This window comes from Schistocerca piceifrons, chromosome 1, assembly GCF_021461385.2.
Source record: "Schistocerca piceifrons isolate TAMUIC-IGC-003096 chromosome 1, iqSchPice1.1, whole genome shotgun sequence".
NCBI lineage: Eukaryota > Metazoa > Arthropoda > Insecta > Orthoptera > Acrididae > Schistocerca > Schistocerca piceifrons.
The window spans coordinates 1,098,010,564-1,098,035,099 of record NC_060138.1 but is presented as its reverse complement, the minus strand read 5'-3'; the positions used below and the strand labels follow the sequence as shown (position 1 = coordinate 1,098,035,099).

Here is a 24,536-nt window from a genome sequence, read left to right as displayed (position 1 = left end):
CTAGAGCCATTTAAAGCTGTAAAGAAATTGTCAAGTTTGCCATTCCACTGTTCCTAATGTGAAAGAGCTAGACTCTTGCTTCTAGGTAGAGTGGTACAAGTTTGTATGCTCTACACACAAATGTTGCTAGTACAGTCCAGAAAGCAATGTATTTGGTATAATCTCAGTTTAAAGTGGGCAACAAATCATGTCTTGAGAAAAATTTGCCCCACAGTTTAACAAGGCATTAGTAGTGGAGAAAGTGCACTCTGGACCTCATCTTTTGCTAAACTACTGTCTGGATGTTTAGTAGATCGCAAATTTTGGCCTGGTTTGTGTGTTTAATTACTGTGCTACCATCCAGTAAATTTGCTAAAAGACATGACTGTATCAAAAAATGCCTGTGTTCAGAGTCATGTAACTCAAAATGGACACCTACCACATGACATTCATTAACACCATTCAACAGAGCACATTCACTCTAAAAGAAAAACTTCTTTTCATTTTGGTGTATCTTTGGATAAGGTGTAAAAATGTTGTCTAAAATTTGGAATTTTGTTGATTATGTCTTCATTGTTTAAATATTAATTTTGCTGTTTATTTGGTGATTTAAAACCTGTTTGTGACAGGTCCATTGCTAAATTTAACCATTTAACTGTACTAGAGACTGCTACATAACTTTTGGGAAGTTTAATGCTCATTTTATTTCTTTTCTTTATTTAGGACTCTACAATTTGATTTTAGTGTCTGAAGCATATCAAGTTGTTGCTAAAATGGAAGAACAAGATCAAGTTAATGTATGGAGTTTCTGGAAATACTGATTCCCCATGCCATTTAACAACACACTGCCTTAAAAGGAATGAAAGTTGTAAAGCAACTTTCCTTAGAAGAACAAGAATTACTTACTAGACGGAGTGGTTTACACTTTACTGAAAATACTCAACTATGCTTCCATCATAAAGCTTTACTCCCAAGATGATTTGAATTTTTCCGAAGATCATGCTGCAATCCATTTGGCAAGAAAAACCACATTACATGAAAAAGCTTGCGCTCAATTAACATAGAAATAGCTGACCTACTAAAAAGGATAACCATGTCTGATATTAAACCAGGCCAAAAAATGTGTCCATGTAGAAAAGGATTTGATACACTGAAATATTCACAAATGGACGTTACATATCAGTCAGATGAAGATGAGACTAATGTTGGTCACAATTTGTATACAAGCTTAACATCTTTTGGAATACCATTAAAATTTCAACAAAGAAGTTGTAGGACTTGAGCCCAGTGAATTGGAGCAACCATCTACAAGCAAGCAATGCTTGATTTGTTCAGATTACATAGAGCCGATCCAAGAACTGAAAGAAAAATTACATATCAAACAATAACGAGAAAATTCAAATTTTGAACTTAGCTCCCCAAAGCTGGTCTATAAAAAAGACCATGGAACAATTTTTGTTTCAGAAAGAATGGTTAAGGAAGGCTAGAAAGTTAAAAGCTGAACAGGGAATATTGGCACAGCTCAAAGGTAAATGTGGCGAAAAGCTTTGAGGTGTGAAGGCAAGAGTCATAGAACAATTTTATGATGAGTTTAGTCTGATTTGTCCAGGAAAAAAAAAGACCATAATACTGTTCAGATAGATGGAGAAAAGGTTAACAAACAAATACTTATTAGTGAGCAACTTTAAAGAAATTTTTGTTGCCTAATGCAATAAAAATGGACCAGAAATAGAATTTTCCAAATTTTGTGAATTAAGGCCAAAGTGGTGTGTGACTAGGCACAGCTGGTTCACATTCAGTTTGTGTCTGCACAATATATCAAAATGTGAAACTAATGTTGGCACATAGCCCAATAAAAGAACATTACAAAATTTTACTGAGCAAAATAGTCGAATTTGGAAACAAAAGATTGCATGCTTCATGACTGTGAAGTATGTCCAAGAACAGAAGCTCTAAATGAATATTTGGAAAGCACTTTGCAGATACTGATCCTGAGGATACAATTCAGTTCAAACAATGTACTCAAACTGATAGAGTTGTTGTTGTGGTCATCAGTCCTGAGACTGGTTTGATGCAGCTCTCCATGCTACTCTATCGTGTGCAAGCTTCTCCATCTCCCAGTACCTACTGCAGCCTACATCCTTCTGAATCTGCTTAGTGTATTCATCTCTTGGTCTCTCTCTACGATTTTTACCCTCCACACTGCCCTCCAATACTATATTGGTGATCCCTCGATGTCTCAGAACATGTCCTACCAACCTAACCCTTCTTCTAGTCAAGTTGCGCCACAAGCTCCTCTTCTCCCCAATTCTATTCAGTACCACCTCATTAGTTATGTGATCCACCCATCTAATCTTCAGCATTCTTCTGTAGCATCATATTTCAAAAGCTTCTCTTCTCGTCCAAACTATTTATCATCCACGTTTCACTTCCATACATGGCTACATCCATACAAATACTTTCACAAACGACTTCCTGACACTTAAATCTATACTCGATGTTAAATTTCTCTTCTTCAGAAACGCTTTCCTTGCCATTGCCAGTCTACATTTTATATCCTCTACTTCGACCATCATCAGTTGTTTTGCTCCCCAAATAGCAAAACTTCTTTACTACTTTAAGTGTCTCATTTCCTAATCTAATTCCCTCAGCATCACCTGATTTAATTTGACTACATTCCATTATCCTCGTTTTGCTTTTGTTGATGTTCATCTTATATCCTCCTTTCAAGACACTGTCCATTCCATTCAACTGCTCTTCCAAGTCCTTTGCTGTCTCTGACAGAATTCAATGTCATCGGCGAACCTCAAAGTTTTTATTTCTTCTCCATGGATTTTAATACCTACTCTGAACTTTTCTTTTGTTTCCTTTATTGCTCAATATACAGATTGAATAACATCGAGGGTAGGCTACAACCCTGTCTCACTCCCTTCCCAACCACTGCTTTCCTTTCATACCCCTCGACTCTTATAACTGCCATCTGGTTTCTGTAGAAATTTTAAATAGCCTTTCGCTCCCTGTATTTTAGCCCTGCCACCTTTAGAATTTGAAAGAGAGTATTCCAGTCAACATTGTCAAAAGCTTTCTCTAAGTCTACAAATGCTAGAAACGTAGGTTTGCCTTTCCTTAATCTTTCTTCTAAGATAAGTCGTAGGGTCAGTATTGCCTCACGTGTTCCAACATTTCTACGGAATCCAAACTGATCTTCCGCGAGGTCGGCTTATATCAGTTTTTGCATTCGTCTGTAAAGAATTCGTGTTAGTATTTTGCAGCTGTGACTTATTAAACTGATAGTTCGGTAATTTTCACATCTGTCAACAACTGCTTTCTTTGGGATTGGAATTATTATATTCTTGAAATCTGAGGGTATTTTGCCTGTCTCATACATTTTGCTCACCAGATGGTAGAGTTTTGTCAGGACTGGCTCTCCAAAGGCTGTCAGTAGTTCTAATGGAATGTTGTCTACTCCCGGGGCCTTGTTTCCACTCAGGTCTTTCAGTGCTCTGTCAAACTCTTTACGCAGTATCTTATCTCCCATTTCATCTTCATCTACATCTACATCCTCTTCCATTTCCATAATATTGTCCTCAAGTACGTCACCCTTGTATAGAACCTCTATATACTCCTTCCACCTTTCTGCTTTCCCTTCTTTGGTTAGAACTGGGTACCTATATAAGCTCTTTATATTCATGCAAGTGGTTCTCTTTTCTCCAAAGGTCTCTTTAATTTTCCTGTAGGCAGTATCTATCTTACCTCTAGTGAGATAAGCCTCTACATCCTTACATTTGTCCTCTAGCCATTCCTGCTTAGCCATTTTGTACATCCTGTCGATCTCATTTTTGAGACATTTATATTCCTTTTTGCCTGCTTCATTTACTGCATTTTTATATTTTCTCCTTTCATCAATTAAATTCATTATTTCTTCTGTTACCCAAGGGTTTCTACTAGTCCTCGTCTTTTTACGTATTTGATCCTCTAATCTAATCTGCCTTCACTATTTTATACCTCGAAGCTACCCATTCTTCTTCTACTGTATTTCTTTCCCCCATTCCTGTCAATTGTTCCCTTATGCTCTCCCTGAAACTCAGTACAACCTCTGGTTCTTTCAGTTTATCCAGGTCCCATCTCCTTAAATTCCCACCTGATAGAGACACACTTGAAACCAGAGAAATGACAGTTGAATTCCCTGAACTATTAGTTACAAAACTGTTGGTCCTTTCTACACACCACTACATTGCAAAGCATCAGAGCAAGCATTTGCAGTTCACTAAAGGAGGTCTCAAACCAGGATAATTGATTATATTAATGGATTTCACAGAAAATTACTCCTTTACTGTCCAAGACACAGTGCAGGGATTCCATTGGGAAAATAGTCAAGCTAGAATACATCCATTTGTCATTTACTGCAAAGATAATGAAGACTTAAATAAAGAACATCAGCTACTACATAATCAGTGATTGCCTCTGACATAACAGTTGCAGCACATGTGTTTTTAACATACTTTATCAATTTAAAGAAATTAAGCATATTCATTACTTTAGTGATGGTTGTTCAGCACAGTACAAAAATTTAAGAGCTTCCAAAATCTTTGCCGTCATCAAAAAAGTGTTGTCATTACTGCAGTATTGTTCATGGGTTACTTTCCCAAAACACTTGCTCATGGTAGGAGAGTAATTTAGTCTTAAGTGGTGGTGATTCAGTAGCTTTGCTTGAGTAAACCAAGCTGTGGAGCATATGGTCACTCACACTGATAAGTTGGTGGTGTGGTGTCCCTCGCAGTGGAGCTCTAACTGATCACTCAGAGTGTGGGTGAATCAAACAATGTCTTGCAGCCAGGCTTCTCATGAGAGGTGAATGAAGAGATTAAAAATCTGCATAAGAGGAAATGGACTGGTCAAATAGAACATCTAATGCACTTTTTAGATACCTCAGGAATTTAAGATCCATAAAGTTGTTTGTTCGTAACAGATTGAGTGCAAAGTGAAACAACATATCAATACTCCTAAGAGAAGCCATACTTGCAGCAAGAAAACTGCATACATTTTTTCTAACCTCCTGGCTGGAGCAGTTGACTGTCTGTATTCTTAACCTAATGTTTTTAATTTTGTCTCCTGTTAAAAACCCTGGTAGTTCCACCAATTCTTCCTGTTCTGTGATGGTGTCTGCTTCATTTCCATACCTGGGACATTTCAAATTCCACCCTCCACACGGTTCTATGCAAAAAGTAACAAAATTTACTGCAATAGCACCACTCCAACAAGTTATGTTGCTGGCACACAAAAGACTGAAAAAGAGATGGGAATGAAGAGTCTTCCACATAGATGATATTCCTTTCTATGAGCGCCATTTTGAGAGAGTTGGGGAAGGGGAAGTTACTATATTGGTTACTATCCAATTTACTTGTTTAGATCCTCTAAACAAGTTTTGAACTACTTTACTAACAATGCCGTCCTCTATTTTAAGACACATCGGACATTGGCTGCAGTTACGGGGCCCTTTGCAGGACTGCATTGCTGCTGCAGAGGAAAGCAGCAAGTAGCACTACTTTTAGGGAAAAGAAAGACCACTGTAAACACATCTTCAACAAACCAGGTGTTAGGACTGATTGTGGCAAATGTGTGTTCAATGGCCTCATTCATGTGAAGTGGGAACCGCAACACACAAGACATTGAATTCACTATTATAACACCTGAAATCAAGACAGTCTAGATAGGCCAAAATATCAACTGACCAAGACACTAGTTGCCATCCAAACTGTGCCAATGGAAATGATTAGTGTACTATCAAATCATTTTCATTTCATATCAACAGTAGTTTAAAGCAAAAAATGTTGAGTGACAACATCCACTTTATAAACTCTGTACAGCACGTTGACAACCAACAATATGTATACATGTGTTGTAATTTGAATACCATTATGTCCATTCTATTATTGTATTCCTGTCATCTGTCACATAGTGAGTGTAGTCTAGTGGAAGTAATGGCATTACTAAACTGATTACTATTGCCTCACCCTGCCATATTCCTCTGTGAAGAACTTTGCAATCTGCTGTCGCTGGTCATTCGAGCGCTGTGTGAGAATGTCTATAATCGCCTGCTCGTCTGTGCCCAGACCCTTCATAGCGGCCCTCAGTGTTGCTCCATCTTCTGCTGCGTTGAAGTCTGCCGCTGGTCTCACCGTTGGTTCCGGCTAACACACCGAAGAAACAGATGTTGATAAACAGGTCTATTGCAATTTATGATTACAATTCCTAAAGTAACACGTAAGAATTTAATTACACTTCATATTTGCCGCTTCAAAAAGAGCAGTCCGCAAAAAAAAATCTTTCTTCCGCCAAAATTGGCAATTAATTGTTAACGCAGCCACTAGCTCTGAGACGGCAATGAACCTTATTCTATAGATCATTTTACGACTTCGCTCTGCAAACTGAAGCGATACATTTGAATACTAAACATCACAAGAAATTATTTTGGAAAATGATACGATAAAATTTTTAAATACAAAAATCAAGCTTAGTAACTGTAACAAGCAGATCAATAATTTCATCAGATTCATCGATTCTCATTCGCAACCATATATCACCAAACTTCCCACCCCTTTTAAATAACCTTGCTTCCCACGATCAACGATTTTTGCAACAGCTGAACAACGGAATAACACGCACTACTACCACCACTACTACTACTACTAATGCTGTTTAACGTATTGGGCAAAGTTTGGTTCTCTATCGCCAAAATTCTAATAAAGCTTTAAAAGGAATTTGTGCGAACTTATATACGAAATCCGAAAACACAAGTAAATAGCTTCCCATGCTACACCGATAAATGTGCTATGTATTATGCTATTTGATGTAGTACCCTATTTTAGCACAAACTTACCACGTAGTCACCCATTACTGCTCACAGTCAAGTCCTCCGCGCTCCACACTCCACTTCTCCGTCGGAACGACTGAAAGGCGAAAGCTCCAGTGACCTGCAACACAAGTGAAACCAACCGAGCTGACTAACGTAACTTCAAGGCCGCATTGCTTTGCTCTGACGCGGCTCTGTTTGACGTTCTTATAACAGAAGGAACTTCCCCGTTGTCAACAATTTTACACTGCCGCCGATCGGCTTATTGCAAGCCATCGCTCCCCACTATCCAGAAAAAAACGCAGTTCACAACCTATCACAGACAACCTAGACAATGCTTTGTGGAATAATTTACCGTTTTAATTGATACGCATATGGTGGAAGCAGCGGCGCATATTGAAAGCTCTTCTCCAGTTGCTTCGATCTGACTAAATCAGCTTTAGCTATTGATTGTAACACACAAATCATACGATTCAGTCAGCTGCGTTTCCACATGTGAGAATCTCGAGGTATTAAAAACAATTCTAGGACTTTCTTCAATACTGACATTTCCGCGAAGGTTCAAATAAGTTGTGTATGAAGCCGATATCTGACAGTGATACGGCGCAATGCATAAGGAAGGCGCTGCACACATTCTAGATGAGCAGACTGCAGTTCTATTCTGCCATACAGAATTCTTCGTTCAGCAGGTTTCAAAAAAATCGAATGCCGTGGTTGTTCCTCTGAATGGATCGCTAACCTCGTCTGTTTTTGTTCGTAACTAAACTGTTAGACAATTCAAATTATATTATTTAAAAAACAAAGTACTCATAAACGACTTCACATTTTAGGATGTCGTTGGATTGGAACAGTGCTTGGTCTTTATATTTTTTATGAAAAAGCACACGTGGTCTAATAGCCATCGAACTGAATTTTCAGTCGGCGCCTAAGCTTTTGCCAGGGTCAGACATAAAATAGAAATAACTATAGTATTATGGCCTCAATCCCTGAACTACTGGGAATCTCTTAAATACTTTCATGATTGATAGATCGCTACCTTCGCTCTAGAATGAATCAAGTATTTCGGGAGTAATGTATGTGGAAAGACGAAATATGAAAAAAGAGCTTACCGTTTTATCCTTGGGGTACAGCAGTACATGGAAGTCAAATATGGAACTGGAAGAAGGGTAAGAGGTTGCTACTGTATAAGCGGATCAGTTTAATAATTTGCAAAATGTATTACGTGGCGAAACGACGAAGCATTACACAGACACGAATATTAACGCGGATTTATACGCTCGTTTTAATTGGTATTGTGTTCAAAATTCAGCAGAGATCCGTACTCAGAGTATATTCAATATGTGGCAACGGCTGCATTTCTAGCTACTACCAGTACAACCGTAATATTAAAGGCTGTATCTTCTTTTATCGCCATGATAGCATCTGTGTGAATAATGGGAAATTCTTAAAATAAGAGCGCAGTCTAACGTAGACAGCGGCAATATAACATTACACGGAAATTAAACTGGCAATAGTCTGGATTAATGCTTGCCATAAACTGCCTCGCTGTGCTGTAAAATTACGAGGACGACTGCAGGCTTTGCACGTCGTTTGACAAAACGTTAAGGCGGAGAAAAAATAGAATCGTTGGCATCTGTTTCTCAGTCAGTGATGTTACATGAGCGATGTACTACATGTGAATTTAGTAAATTCACTGTGATGTTCACTTTTCTTTCGTACTAAAAGATGTGGTTATAGGTCTTGAGCGCAGAAACTGTTTGGAGAACAAACGGTCCTGGTTAAACATTCACTGTCTCCGTTAATTAAGCATTTGGACAACTTTTCTCCTCCAGAAAAAAAAGGAATGTCCGAGGAGTGTCAGAAAATCAGACTAGACTAGTCTAGCAATATGCAGGAGTTCCAGCGACGGGTTTACAGTTACTATACACGATACGCAAACTGCTCAAGCCTCCTCAAGGTTCTGCGCCAGAAGAAATTTACGCAATGTGTTACTTCAATTTTCCAAGTTTTTCAAGAGACTTAATGTAAACTTAGAAATTCGGCCATGAAGTAACCGTGTTAAACAGCTCCGTGTCAAAAATTGAATTTTTCTATCATATTTTGTGTTTGCTAAATGAAAGATTCCTTTGAGCAGCATAATTTGTTGCTTTCGAGGTCAATTTATTAAATAATTTTCGAATTTTTATCTTTTACCTGCGGACGTTATCGGTCTCCTTCGAAATGGCTTCATTTGTTGGAATAAAAGTATTATACTGGGATGAACAGATATCTACATTGAATTGTGAAGTGGAACGACCGTATAGGCCTACCTGCAAATGGCAGGCTACGATTCGTTGGTAGTATGTTGCGAAACTGCAGTTTTTCCTCGAAAGTGATGGTATTCAAACCATTTGTATTCCCACACCAGTACTGCAAAAGTCTGAGGGACCCATACGAAGTCAGATTAGCAGAGTACAGTGAACGTGTATGAGGACAGAGAGAATAGTCGCAGGCTGGTTTGACTCCTTGACTGGCGATCGGCAGACGCTTTAAGATAGGCATCGTACATCTCAGGACCACCTACTAGGAAAGTTGCAAGAGCCGTTTTTTAGGATAGAAAATATTTTTTAGCTCTATGTACTTAACGTTTAGAGATAAGCGATGTTCGCGAGAGGGGGAATCAGGCTTACAACAGATCGCACAGTAGTCAACAAGCATTCATTCTTCCCAAGCTGTATCCGTAAACATATGCCACGTAATTTAATGACTTGCTGAGTGTAGATGAAGATACTATCATCTAGATCTTTTCGTTATACTTAGACTCTCTAACCAACTTTTTTTTTACATTTATCTAGATTACTGTGCAAACAGTTTTCTTTTAACTACAACCAGTAAAAAACAAAACTGGCGCCGGAAGTTATGTAATTTTCGTGCATTTAGACTTTGTATGTGACTGTACTTAACGGCAATCTAAACCTCACAAATAATTACACAGGGCCTAAGTTCATAGTGGAACGCTACGTTTAGGTTTCTGCCCGCTCGCCAGGTCGATTGAGCGACTATGTCGAGACCTTGCAGCTATTGACCGGTTATTCGCAGGTTGCTACACCGCTTTACTTCCGTGAGCATTTTAGCAAAATTACTCAAGTCTGATTTGATCTTTTATGGGTCTCGAGAAATACCTCCCAATTGCTTTGTGATAAATATCACCTATTTAAAAATTTAAACGCTGTTTTAGATTTCTGTGCTATGAATATTAGAAAAATGGTAATTACAAGGTATATACATTCATCTACAACCTTATCTGTATGCTTCGTCAATCCCGCTTATGTATCATTCATAATGATTTCAGTGGATACTTAGTGTAATGATCCTATTATGATAGCATCACTCTACTTTTACAGTTCCAAGTAGTATGTAACGACGATAATAGGAAAATCAGTCAACTATAGCGTTAATCAACTTAATCTACATACATCATATTTAAGGACTTTGTATACTTTAAGATGACACTAGTGAATCAAAACTTATCTTCAGAAAATTGTTTTAAGATTCGAAATCAAATATTTTGTCTGGTTATAATACAAGGGTTGAATAAAAAAATGGTAACACCACGAGAATGCATGCTTGAACACAAATACAGATGCTAGCCAAGCCTGTAGGTTGTGCTGTTTTATTTGACCGAGAACGGCACCTGTGCAATGTCGTCAATACGTTGCAAGTGTCAGTCATGATCAAAACAGTATTCTGTGTAGTTGTGGGAGCATTGTGTTGAAGCTATATGGATTCGAACGTGGGCAAACTGTTGGTGCTCGTATGGTGGGCGGTTTCGTAACCAAGGGAGCCGAAGTGTTTCGTGTTTCAAGCGGCAACGTATCGGAAATTTATATCCCAAATAGGGACAGCGGAAAAACGTCTTCTGGCAAAGTCACAAAGTGGATGTAAGTGTGCGTCGAGTAATCGTGTCGGGCGGTCACTGAAGAGGACTGCGACGAAAAATATGAGGACGAACGCCACTGACTGCACCGAAAGACTAAGTGAACGTCATAAGCTGAGAATTGGAAGGCGAGCTGGTATCCCACGGCCACTCATCAGTGACACACATGCCTGTTACAGGAAAAATGTGCGGAAGCCATAAGTCTTGACTGAAGCAACGGAACAGTCATTTGGTCGGTCTTGTTGCGCACTGTTGCCAAGCTCTGGCCGAGTTTACGAACTAAGAACGAAACGTGGCAAGGTTTCTATGATTTGGCAAACCATATCGTTGCGATCCATGGACACTCACCACTGCCACTACGTGTTCTCATTACTGCCAAGGATTACGCGACTGTTTTGGGTGATCAGGTCCATCCCATGGTACAATATTTGTTCCCCAATGGTGATGCAGTGTGCCAAGACAGGCGCCTGCTCACAAGCTCTTATCGTGCAAGGTTGACTTTAGTATTATTTTGGTCCCCTAAGAGAATTGTGCGAGATCGCTATCTACTTCGATCATTACATGAACCTACCATTGTGTTGCAGGGAGAATGGTGTAAGACTCTCTGAAACCATACAGAAGCCGTATTTATCCATTTCGAGACGACTGGAAGTTGTTTTGAATGTCAAGAGTTTCCTACACCGTATTATGCACATAGTGATATGATTTTGGTGTTTCCAGCCCCGGTACCTTTAACCTTATCGATATATTTTCACTGATTTCGAAAGAAATATCGAAAATAATGAACCTATAAACCTCATCTTTCAGTATTTTCTTATGATGCACGACTGTCGTAAAATCTCTCACTGGAGTCTGCACGCTTAAAGTTCTTTTTAGGAAAGACCTTAGATGCGTTCACTAACTGGCTTCTCACTTTTCCTTCACAAACTCTTGACGCTAATTCTCGTTTTCAGTCCACTAGGAACCACAAGCATCCATGGCAATCTAAATATAGGGGAGCAGCTGGCGGTTTTGCATGGCAGACCGACGAGAGAAATGAATGATCGTATGGCACTGGCCGGGGGACCCCGCCAGAGGTAAGTGGGAGGGTATATTTCAAATCACTTCAGCGAGTTGCGCGTGGAACACTGTTCCCGATCGGAGAAAGCTGCAAACTTGGCAGAGAATCGAACCCGAGAGCCCTGGGTACAGAGTAGAGGAAGCTACGCTAATAACGAGCTGCGAAACTCTCGAGAAGATACGTCTGAATTTAACACTGCGAGCGAAATGTAAATTACGTTACGTAACTTCAGTCTTAAGTAACGAGTCCCATTGTCATCTGCGCAGGTCTTACGTCTATTACACGCGCAAACAAAGTTGACACTTGGCGCGGTGGCTGATGGGAGCGGCCGTAAAGTCATTTCCCCATTTTCAGTTGCCACCTAGTGTCAACTTTGTTTGCGCGAGTAGTGCATGGGATTATGCTAGATAATAGAATAGGCACTTGCAGGCCAGATTGTCTGTGGAGGAAGACAATACCTCACAACTTTAACAATGTTGCAACTAAATTCTTCGTTTTGGTGCCATGAAGTCCGTAGTTGCTGGATAATTACATGAAGTATTTCAAATACTTCTACGTAACTACTGAACGTGCATTTTTATTTTACCTTATACATTTCATTTTATTCATTTAAAACATCGTCAACGGTTCTAGATCGAGAAACAGTTCCTGCCAATACATTTTTGGGTAGTCTTAGGCAAGTCAGATATGACAACCCATTAGAGAATGAATGATCGTCAAAGTCAGGCTGCAGTATTTCTGTAAAGACATATCTTAACAGTCCGAGTCTTTGGCGAAAAATCATGAGAAGATCAAGGACACCATAACCAGTAAGTCGTGGTAACTGCAGAGTTGCAAATACTCTAAGAAGCTTCTCTTTCTGAGACCTCTTTATTTTCTACTTTCGTTACATATCTAAGTGGATGTGCTAATCCAAAAAAGAAATATCGATACCTAATTTTCAAATATAAAGGAGGTATCACTATTATGCCGGACTGCAACGTATATTTACACTCGAGGACGTCACGACAAAACTATTCCACCTGGTATACTAGAGATACGAGACAGGTGAAAGACTAAGACGACGTAGTAATTCTTATTTCAAGTAAGGCAGTTGGTGACGGATGAACATATTTCCGAACTATCAGTTTAATAAGTTGTACTTCCAAATTACTGACACGAATTATTTACAGAAGAATGTAATTGCGGGAATTCGACCTGAGGGAAGATCAGTGTTCAGAAATTAAGAAATTCAGCCTTCAGTTGCAACTGAAGGCTGAATTTCTTAATTTCTGAACAATTCGCCTTTGCTGAAGCGCTGCACTATGTTAAAGATTTAAAGATCAGTGTGTTTATGATAAATTAGGAACACGCGAGGCAATAGTGATCCTATGGCTTATTTTGCAAGATAGGTCACAGAAAGCCACACCTACATTTATAGCATTTGCAGATTAAGAAAAAAACCACTTGACAATCTTAATTGAAATATACTCTTTGAAATCTTTAAGATAGCAAGGATAGGATATAGGTAGCACAATGTCTCTGTAGCTTGTACAGAAACCAGAATATGGTAACAAGATGCGAAGGATGCGAAAAGGAAGGAGTTGTGAAGGGAGTGAGTCAGGGTTGAACCCTTTCTCTCGTGTTACTCAACCAAAAAGTTGAATAAGCAGTGCAGTAAAGAGAAGGAAGTAGTAAAGGAAATTCAAGTTTAGGGAGGAGAAACGAAAACGGTTTGCCGATGAAGTTCTAATTCTGTCACAGACAGCGTAGAACTCTTTAAGATCATTTTAACGGAAAGGATATTGTCTTGATAAGATTAAGATCAATGAGACGTAAAACAAGGGAATGGAATGTTGTCTAATTAAATCGGGTAATGCTAAGGAAGTGAGCAGTAGTAAATGAGTTACTTTCTGGGCAGCAAAATAGCGGAGGGTGGCTGGAGTAGAAATGTCATCAGATGATCAAAACGAATTACAAAATGATTAAGACGAGATATCTGTGTGCTGCAACAACGGGGAATTGACTCAAAGTGTAAAAGTCATCCACGTGAGCACTAAAAAGAATCTGCTAAATTTCAATTACACGACAAATCAGTCAACTCTAAAGGCTTTAAACTGAACTAAATACTTAGGGATTACAATTACGAATAACTTGAATTGGAACGACCACATATATCGTTTTGTGGAGAAAGCAAACCAAAGACTGATTTATTGGCAGAATACTTAAATATAACAGCCCTATTAAAGAGACACTAACACTATGCTTGTCCGCCATCTTCTGGATTATTGCTAGGCGATGTGGGATCCGCATCAGACAGAATTGATGGGGAACATCGAAAAAGTTCAAAGGGCAGCTCGTTTTGTGTGTAAGTAGGCTGTTTAGGTTTCTGTTGGTAACGCTACGTAGCGCTCTGTATGAAAATCACTGACTATGCTGTGTGAAGGCTGTGGTTGGTTTGCATTGTTGGAGTATATGCTATTGTAGTGTTGGGCAGTTGGCTGTTAACAGCGCGTAGCGTTGCGCAGTTGGAGGTGAGCCGCCAGCAGTGGTGGATGTGGGAAGAGAAATAGCGGAGTTTTGAGAGTGGATGATCTGGACGTGTGTCCATCAGAGACAGTAAATTTGTAAGACTGTATGTCATGAACTGATATATGTAACTTTTTAACACTATTAAGGTAAATACATTGTTCTCTATCAAATCTTTATCAAATCTTTCATTTGCTAACTATGCCTGTCAGTAGTTAGTGACTTCAGTAGTTTGAATCTTATTTAGCTGGCAGTAGTGGCGCTCGCTGTACTGCAGTAGTTTGAGTAACTAAGATTTTGGTGAGGTAAGTGATTCATGAAAGGTATAGGTTATTGTTACTCAGGGCCATTCTTTTGTAGGGATTACTGAAAGTCAGATTGCGTTGTGCTGAAAGTACTGTGTCAGTTTAAGCACAGTCATGTATAATTTTTCTAAGGGGATGTTTCACGCCTTATCGCGAAATTTGGGAGAGCGCGCTGTGGATATGACACCCGAATGGGGGTGGCAGTCATTAACACAAGGCGTTGTTCGCTGCAAGACATTCTCATGGAATATCAGTTACCAACTTTCTCCTTAATGCATGAAAATATTTCGTTAGCGCCCATCTACACAGGGAAAAATAATCACAAAATAAGAAAAATCAGAGCTCGCACGGGAAGATTTAAGTTTTCATTTTTCCTGCGTGCTTTCGACAGTGCAACGGTAGAGAATTACATTGGTTCGATAAACCATCTGCCAGGCATTTAATTGTGAAATGTAGAGTAATTATGTAGATGTAGATATGAAATGTAAATTGGCAATAGCACAAAGAGCGTTTCAGAAAGAGAAATCTTAACACTGAATATAAATTTAAATGTTAGGAATTCTTTTCTGGGGATACATGTCTACAGTGTACTTTCGTACAGAAGACATACGTGGACGAGACGCAGCTCGGCCAAGAAGAGAATAGACGCTTTTGAAATGTAGTGCTGCAGAAGGATGCTGAAAACCAGATAGGCATATCAGGTAAGTACTGAGTTACTGAACAGAATTGGGAGAATTTGTGGCACCAGCTGACTGGAAGAAGGGATCGGTTGGCAGGGTTGTGAAACATCAAGGGATCACTTGTGTGCGTGTGCGTGTGCGTGTGCGTGTGCGTGTGCGTGTGCGTGTGCGTGTGCGTGTGCGTGTGCGTGTGCGTGTGCGTGTGCGTGTGCGTGTGCGTGTGCGTGTGCGTGTGCGTGTGCGTGTGCGTGTGCGTGTGCGTGTGCGTGTGCGTGTGCGTGTGCGTGTGCGTGTGCGTGGAAAGGGGGGGGGTAAAAATCGTAGAGAGAATAAGAGCCTTGCACGGGATAGAGTAGCATGGAGACCTGCGTCACACCAGTTTTCAGACTGAAGGCCACAAGAGCACAATCTCTTTTTCGATGTCTTCGTAATGTATTATTTTAGTCCTATAGTAATTTACTTCCGGCCTACTGTATTGATGTCTTGCATCGTTGTGATTAGTTTATCGGAAATAGAGGCGAACAGATGCGAACTTACTTTTCAGACAAAGTTAGCTATGTGTATAGAACGTTAGGCTGTGTGTTAGGTTCTCCGTTGTTTATTTCTGTAAGTGATTTAACTCACCACTTGTTAGCAGCAGAACCAGTATTGCTCGCAGATGATGGTAGCGAGTTTGCTCTACTGCTTCGCCGCGATTGGCCTGGAGGAGAGATGGGCACACCCCTTGGCGCCGAGCTGTCGCCTCGTCTGGCTCCAAAACAGATCAATGCGCGCCTCCTGGGCGACAGCGTCCTTGTGGTGCCAGGAAGCTTTACTAGGCGGCCGTCCGCTTTCGATTCCTATCCCTCAAATTTACAGTCAAGCAGCCTCTTCACCACTCTACACTTCGTATACAACCAGTTCCAAAAAAACACGAATCCGTGCAAACTCTTCTCGCAGGTTAAACGTTCCTGAAATCTGACGAAAGATGGAGAACCATCAAATGATCACAAACTAAGATTCGTACATAGTTATCCCGTTGAAGGCTAACTTAACAGGTGGCCGAAACGCTCTTTTACGACACACGGCCTCACTAGGTAAAGTTTACTCGCCATTTACTACCATCACAGCCAACAACGCTGTTATGTTACAGGCCTATGACTCAATCTGCCTTGTTGGGTACAGCGAGTACTGACACGTTCTGCAGCACAAGGTCGTTCGGATTTTCAAAATAATTCATACTACAAACCTCTACATTCTTTGTAGTCTTTTCTCTAACCATTGTTCCCTAATGTACAACTGTATTATGGTCGGTGTTCAGCACCTGCAGAACTACGTCCCCCCCCCCCCCCCCCCCAAACAAAATCGGGGTTACATAACCAGAGTTTTCACTAATTAGCAGTCCATTGGGGGCAAGGTATAAGAATCATAATGCATAGAAGTACGAGAAAAGTGGTGATTGGGGTAGAAAATGGCTCTTCACCCTCCCACTCTACTGAAATATGAGGTACTGACTCATTTTTTATGGACTTTAATGGCTGACTGCTCTGAGTCTTAAGTTTAGCTTGTTCTGTAATTACGTGGCCCAGCACGATGACAAATATTGTCACCTATTTTATACCTTAATAAGTATCAATCTAATTTTTTCCGAGGTTTTACAGTGCTAATCGCTTTGCATATTTCTTACTACTTCTCGAATTCTCCCAATCGCTATCCTTTAATACTCTTCTGCAATGCATCATCTGTTCCTTTTTATCTATTTTTGAGACGTCCACGGTCTTTTTCCATCTCTGTACTTTTGGCCAACACCTTTGCACAATTCTCATTGTCTTCCCACTAATTATTTTTGTTCTTATCTTTCGTCTTTGCAATCTTCATTTCGTGATATTTCACACGAATAAGTAACTGTTGTCGTCTACGACTAACAACATCAATTCTCCAGGCTATTACAAGTTTGCGATTTTAGTCAGTTTTAGTTCAGCGGGTGCAGAATTTTTCAACAAAAATAAAGGATCAGTCGCCAGCTGCGCAAGAACTGTATTTGGTTCATTTTACTGGTTACAACAGATTAACCTTATCTTCGAAAGTTAAATAGGCTCATTGGTAAGCCAACGTCAAAATAATAATCGGACGGTAATCTCCTACAAAGTATTGGCAAAAGAATATATAAAGCAAGAACGTTAAAAACAAATGTACAAAGATTGAACAGCAGAAGTAAAACAGTTTTATTACAACAGATGTAAAATAGTTAAGCTTGCGAGCCAAAACATACCTTTGCTACAAAACCAATAAAACATCGCAAAATATGATATATGCGATGAGTCGCAAATAGCTGTCAAATCTCACATCGTGCACAACATGCGCGATGAAAGTCAACCACCATACTAATGACATGAAGGGCATTGAACGATGTCTGGTTTATTGAATATGTAGCAAAGTATGTTGTGGCTCTTAAGCTTAATTACTTTATTTCTGTTTCAACAAACCTGTTTTACTTCTGCTGTTCGATCTGTTGTGTTTTTAACACTCTTGCTTTATACAAGAATTTTTTTTTTGCCAATCGTTTGTAGGACACTGCCGTTTGATTCCTATTTTGGCGTTGGCTTAACAGTGATTTGAGCCTATTTCACTTCTGAAGATGATAGTTTAAACTGTGGAAACCGGTAAAGTGAACAAAGTAAAGGTTTTCTTGTGCAGCTGACAACAGATTTTTTATTGCTTAGTAAGTCCTGTGTCTTACGTAAAATTTTGTTCTTGGTGAGTCTGTAAATGCCTCGACTCAGTTGTATAAACATTGCTAATATTAAAAAGCCTCTCGCCCCTCCCCCCGATAAATCAGGCGAAATAGCTTACGTGTATCTTGTATGGTTGATTTCAAAAACTGATTCGAGGCAAGCTTTTTCCGAGTACAACATCTCTATTTCCTCAATATCGAGGGCCACACATTTTTACAGTGTAGGGAACAACCTCCATCCACTTATAGGCTGGCAGCACACACTATTAGTACCACTATTAGTACCACTATAAAGGATTTGTAAGGGTACCGCTGACGTGTGTTCTGGAAAGTGCAACATTCAGAAAGGCAGGCGCAAAGATAAGATTTTTAATTAATTTCCCCATAAAGAGCATAATTTTTTGAAGGAAATGGTACAGTATTAATTTTAGCATGGAAAAAGAAAAGCTACTATCAATCAACAACGATAAAACTTATTTTCGTCCATGAAATCCAGTGTCGTTGACAAACTGCGCCAAGGTTGATGTCACGTTCCTTTACTTCCGGAAGGTATTCAAAGGCAGTTCCACACTGTCATTCCGTGAATAAAATCTGCTCTTACAGAATATCGGCCCACTTTTGAGACTAGATTAATGACTTAATACCATACAAAACTGAACACATTCGTAAGTAAAGAAATCCTTAAATGTAAAATACTTTCGAGAGTACCCAAGGAGTGTTATATGACATTTACGACTCATTGTACCTAAAAATAATCAAGCAGATAACGTATGAAGCTCTTTGTGAAAGATGTTAATTGGAAACTTGACGAGCCATGAGACTCAAAACGCGGGTAGACCTGCAGGGAACTACGCTGAACGTCAATGAATAAAGTACAGGGTAAAATAAGCAGACATACCCACTGCTGTTCGACTGCACAATGGCAGTAAATAATTGGACAGCAATAATCTTAAAATATCTGGGAGTAACCGTACGGGGCGACCTAAAGCTTAATGACCACAAAATTGTAGGGAGCGAAAATTCACTGGAAGAATTCGAAGGTAGTGTAGGTCATTCACAAATGAAATTTCTTACCCTCCGACTTCAATAAGCATTTAGTAATTCCAATTCTAAAGAAAGCAGATGCCGATATGTGTAAATATCACCTAACTAAGTCATTGTTGCAAAATACTAACACTAATTATTTACAGAAGAATGGAAAACTGGTAGAAGTCTAACTTGGCAAAGAGTTTGGATTCCAGGGAAATGTAGAAACACGCATGGCAATACTGACTCTGCAACTTTCTTTAGAAAATAGGTTAAGGAAAGGCAAACCCACGTTTATTGTAGTTGTAGACCTACAGAAAGTTTTTAACAATTGACCGGAATACTCTATTTTAAATTCTGACGGTAACAGGGTTAAATACAGGGAGGGAAAGGCTATTTACGACTAGTACAGAAATTAGAGGGCAGTTCTAAGAAGGGCATGAAAGCGGTGGTCGAGGTGGGGTGAGACAGGGTTTTACTCTATCCACCAATTTAATATTGGAGCGAAACGTGGGTGGGGGCATTTTAGATGGAGACCAAGAGATGAATTCAGTAAGATTCAGAAGGGTGTAAGTTATCTAAGTTATTCGGAGATGAGGCTTGCACAGGATACAGTAGCGTGGAGAGCTGCATCAAACCAGTCTTCGGACTGAAGACCACAACAACAGCAGCCTCTTTCGACCGATTCTTAAGTACGGTTTGTCGGTTTGAGACCATTGCGAGGTAGGATTAATAGAAGAGGCAGGAGAAATCCAAGGAAGACCGATGCGTTTCGTCATGGGTTCATTTAGCAAATACGCGAGCAGTACGGAGACTCATCGAATTCTAGATCAGACGCTACAAGTGATAATTACAGATATACTGTTACAATTCTGAGAGCCTACATACCGAGAACAGTCAACACTATCTGATCATAAGTATCTAGACACCCCTATGTAATGCGAGACTGACCACTACACGTCACGAGAGGCGAATCTGCTAGTGTAAAAGCAGGCAGGGAGCATTGTATTGTCAGTACAGAAGCAGCAACAGTGGAGTGGGTGGGTCAGGAAACTTCAGTGACTTCCAATGTCGACTTATTGGACGTCACCTGAATAACAAATCCATCAGAGACATTTCAACCCTTTTAATACTGCCAGAGTTGACTGCTGCTCATTTGACTGTGCAGTAGAAACGAGAAGGAACAGCTGCAGCTGATACGAGACCATGTAGACCTCGTGTAGTGACGGACAAAGACCGTCGAGCACCGCAGAAGCTGGTTCTAAGAAATATCAGGAAATCAGCGGAAGGAATCATTCTTGAGTTCCAAATTGCTATCTACAGAACAGCTAGCGCAATGACTGTGCGTAGGAAGTCAGATTAATATACAATGGTCGATCAGCTGCTCATAAGCCACGCATTTCTGTCGTCACTGCTAGGCGAGGCGGTGTAAATACCGACACCAGTGGATAGTGAGTGGAAGCTAGTTATCTGGCGTGATGAATTACGCTATGCTCCATTGCCATCTGTTTGAAGGGTTGTGTGTATGGCGAATGCCTACGGACGTTATCACCTATCACGTGTAGTACCAACAGTGAAATATAGAGGTGGTGGGATTGCGGTATGGTCCCCTCACTCCGCCTAAACCAACGCTAAGGAACAGTTCGGAAACTGGTTGATTGTAGCAACGTGACATTGCTTCCAGTCGTAAAGCAGTCCCTTTGAGCCAATTGTTTATGGACAATAACATTCCTGACATTTACTGGCCTGTTTAGAGTCCCGACCTGAACCCAGCGGAACATCTGAGTTGAGTTAGAATGTCGACTTCTGTCTAAACCCTAGCTTTCGGAATCACTACTTTTTCTGGTTTCGGCTCTTAACGAAGAATGGACTGCCATTCCTCCAGATATTAAGATACCTCATTTGCAAGTGACCCCAGCAGCATTCAAGCCGTCAAAGGCAAACGATGGAGACATTCCATATTAATGTCCACTAATAAGTGTCCACATACTTTTGATCGGGTAGAGTATTACTTCATCCTACATAGACTGAGCGGAACTACGACGGGAAAAATCAGGCAAGTTTCATCTGATACGTGGGCTTACCTACGTTGTCCTACCCACACCCCACACATTCGCAAATGTAACAGGAATGCAGGGAAATATGTTACCAGAAGTACCCTCGCCACTCACTGTAAGACGAAGCGAGTGTAGATGTAGATGATTAAAATCATTTGAATGTCTTAAAAATGTTTGTCAGCGTTCTTCAACTGCTAGAGGTGACATGGCACTGAACTGAGAAAGACCTAATACGAAAGTCTGAACTTGGTCCTGTAGACGGGGCCAAGATCCACAAACTTCCTGTTAACACACTGCCCGAACAGGATGCAGTCTACTACATTTAGCTCAGCATCATTATCCAAGACAGCATGGGTATTATTTCTCTGCACGAAGCTTCATGTGGATGTCTCTAAGGAATCTGTTTCAGTCAGTGAAGCTCTATAACCTTCAAGAACTGCAGCAAATATATTCAACGATACGGCAGTGTGCCACAATGGAGGGGGCATCAGGGAGCTCTGTGAGGACTCATTGTACGTCAAGCAATTTGCTCTAATAGACGTAAGTGGGGATTCTGGTGACGCCAGCGCCTTAGCTGCTGGTCCGAAAGCGGTTCAGGCTCCTGTCTGAAGTCAACGCAGTGTCAAACCAAAAGCAAAAGACCGCACTCAAGTCATTCATAAATTTAACAATACAAGGGAACTGAACATCTCGACTAGGAAATTGTCCTGGTCTTGGCGGCCAGGTGTTCTGCGAGACCTGATTTTATCGATATAGGTAGAGAAGGAAGTTTAGGGTTTGAAGTTCGGTCGAAGACGAGTGGAGACTAAGCACAGGCTGTGATAGGCCCAGGATAACGAGCTATTCGCCTTAACCGATTTTGAGAAATCATTGGAACCTAGTTCTTGACAGACAGACATGGATTTGATCATAGATACTTCCAAAGGCTACCTTCGTTGGCGGTTAAGAATCAGCCCATTATTTTACACAGACTATGCTGAAGCCATCGTAGGAATAATCTGGCGGACAGATCGCAAGGTGAGTTCCTGAGTGGGTGAAGTACGCACTTTTCCTGAAACCTGGGCTGGCGTTAGTCTGGTCGTCGTAGCATACGTACCACTTAAGCTATGTTTCTTCTCCTTTGCAGAAGAAATGATCATTGGCTGAAAGGAAAGTTTCTACGTAGGCCATACTATTTGATGTGTGGTTCCTGGTGCAGTACTATGTAATGGGATTCCATGTGAGTGTCAGTTATTGGTGACAGCCAACTGCACTGTCCTTCTGACCTTCAACACTATAAATCTCTCTTTCTCACAACAAAATTTATTAGTCATTCAGAGGTTTCACTTGGACAACAAATATAACAAATCGCATGAGAGGTACTAATTAGATTAAGTCACCATGCTATAAATACATGTTGTTGTTGTGGTCTTCAGTCCTGAGACTGGTTTGATGCAGCTCTCCATTCTACTCTATCCTGTGCAAGCTTCTCCATCTCCCAGTACCCACTGCAGGCTACATCCTTCTGAATCTGTTTAGTGTATTCATCTCTTGGTCTCCCTCTACTATTTTTACCCTCCACGCAGTCCTCCAATACTAAATTGGTGATCCCTTGATGCCTCAGAACATGTCCTACCAACCGATCCCTTCTTCTAGTCAAGTTGTGCCACAAACTCCTCTTCTCCCCAACCTTATTCAATACCTCATTAGTTGTGTGTTCTACCCATCTAATCTTCAGCATTCTTCTGTAGCACCACATTTCGAAAGCTTCTATTCTCTTCTTGTCCAAACTGTTTATCGTCCATGTTTCACTTCCATACAAGGCCACACTCCATACAAAAACTTTCAGAAACAACTTCCTGACACTTAAATCTATGCTCGATGTTAACAAATTTCTCCTCTTCAGAAACGCTTTCCTTGCCATTGCCAGTCTACATTTTATACCCTCTCTACTTCGACCATCATCAGTTATTTTGCTCCCCAAATAGCAAAACTCCTTAACTACTTTAAGTGCCTCATTTCCTAATCTAATTCCCAGCATCACCTGATTTAATTTGACTGCATTCCATTATCCTCGTTTTGCTTTTGTTGATGTTCATCTTATATCCTCCTTTCAAGACATTGTCCATTCTATTCAACAGCTCTTCCAAGTCCTTTGCTGTCTCTGACAGAATTACAATGTCATCGGCGAATCTTGAAGTTTTTATTTTTGCTCCATGGATTTTAATACCTACTCCGAATTTTTCTTTTGTTTCCTTTACTGCTTGCTCAATATACAGATTGAACAACATCGGGGAGAAGCTACAACCCTGTCTCACTCCCTTCCCAACCACTGCTTCCCTTTCATGCCCCTCAACTCTTATAACTGCCGTCTGGTTTCTGTACAAATTGTAAATAGCCTTTCGCTTCCTATATTTTACCCCTGCCGCCTTCAGAATTTGAAGGAGTATTCCAGTCAACATTGTCAAAAGATTTCTCTAAGTGTACGAATGCTAGGAACGTAGGTTTGCCTTTCCTTGATCATTCTGCTAAGTCGTAGGGCCAGTATTCCCTCACGTGTTCCAACATTTCTACGGAATCCAAACTGATCTTCTCCAAGGTCGGCTCCTACCAGTTCTTCCAATCGTCTGTAAAGAATTCGCGTTAGTATTTTGCAGCTGTGACTTATTAAACTGATAGTTCCGTAATTTTTACATCTGTCAACACCTGCTGTCTTTGGGGTTAGAATTATTATATTCTTCTTGAAGAATGAGGGTATTTCGCCTGTCTCATATATGTTGCTCACCAGATGGTAGAGTTTTGTCAGGACTGGCTCATCCAAGGCTGTCAGTAGTTCTAATGGAATGTTGTCTACCCCCGGGGCCTTGTTTCGACTTAATTGTTTCAGTGCTCTATCAAACTCTTCACGCAGTATCATATCTCCCATTTCATCTTCATCTACATCCTCTTCCATTTCAATAACATTGCCCTCAAGTAAATCGCTCTTGTATAGACCGTTTATATACTCCTTCCACCTATCTGCTTTCTCTTCTTTGCTTAGAACTGTTTCCATCTGAGCTCTTGATATTCATATAAGTGGTTCTCTTTTCTCCAAAGGTCTCTCTAATTTTACTATAGGCAGTATCTTTTACCCCTAGTGAGATAAGCCTCTACATCCTTACATTTGTCCTCTAGCCATCTCTGCTTTGCCATTTTGCACTTCCTGTCGATCTCATTTTTGAGACATTTGTATTCCTTTTTGCCTGCTTCATTTACTGCATTTTTGTATTTTCTCCTTTTGTCAATTAAGTTCAATACTCCTTCTGTTACCCAAGGATTTCTACTAGCCCTCGTCTTTTTACCTACTTGATCCTCTGCTGCATTCACTACTTCATCCCTCAAAGCTACCCATTCTTCTACTGTATTTCTTTCCTCCATTACTGTCCATTTTTCCCTTACCCTCTCCCTGAAACTCTGTACA

General features: G+C 40.3%; 1 protein-coding gene across 4 annotated transcripts in view; it reads right to left on the bottom strand.

The window, feature by feature from the left end:
- The window catches only part of LOC124775903 (annexin B10), a 128,392-nt gene that overhangs the window by 61,477 nt on the left and 42,379 nt on the right, over nt 1–24,536 (bottom strand). For all 4 annotated transcript variants that reach the window (XM_047250752.1, XM_047250742.1, XM_047250766.1 and 1 more), the window contains exons 2-3: nt 6,860–6,953; nt 5,994–6,170 (exon numbers count right to left, since the gene is read on the bottom strand). In XM_047250752.1, coding sequence (XP_047106708.1) covers nt 5,994–6,170; nt 6,860–6,874 — 192 coding nt within the window. In that variant the 5' untranslated portion in view covers nt 6,875–6,953. The remainder of the gene's footprint in view (nt 1–5,993; nt 6,171–6,859; nt 6,954–24,536) is intronic.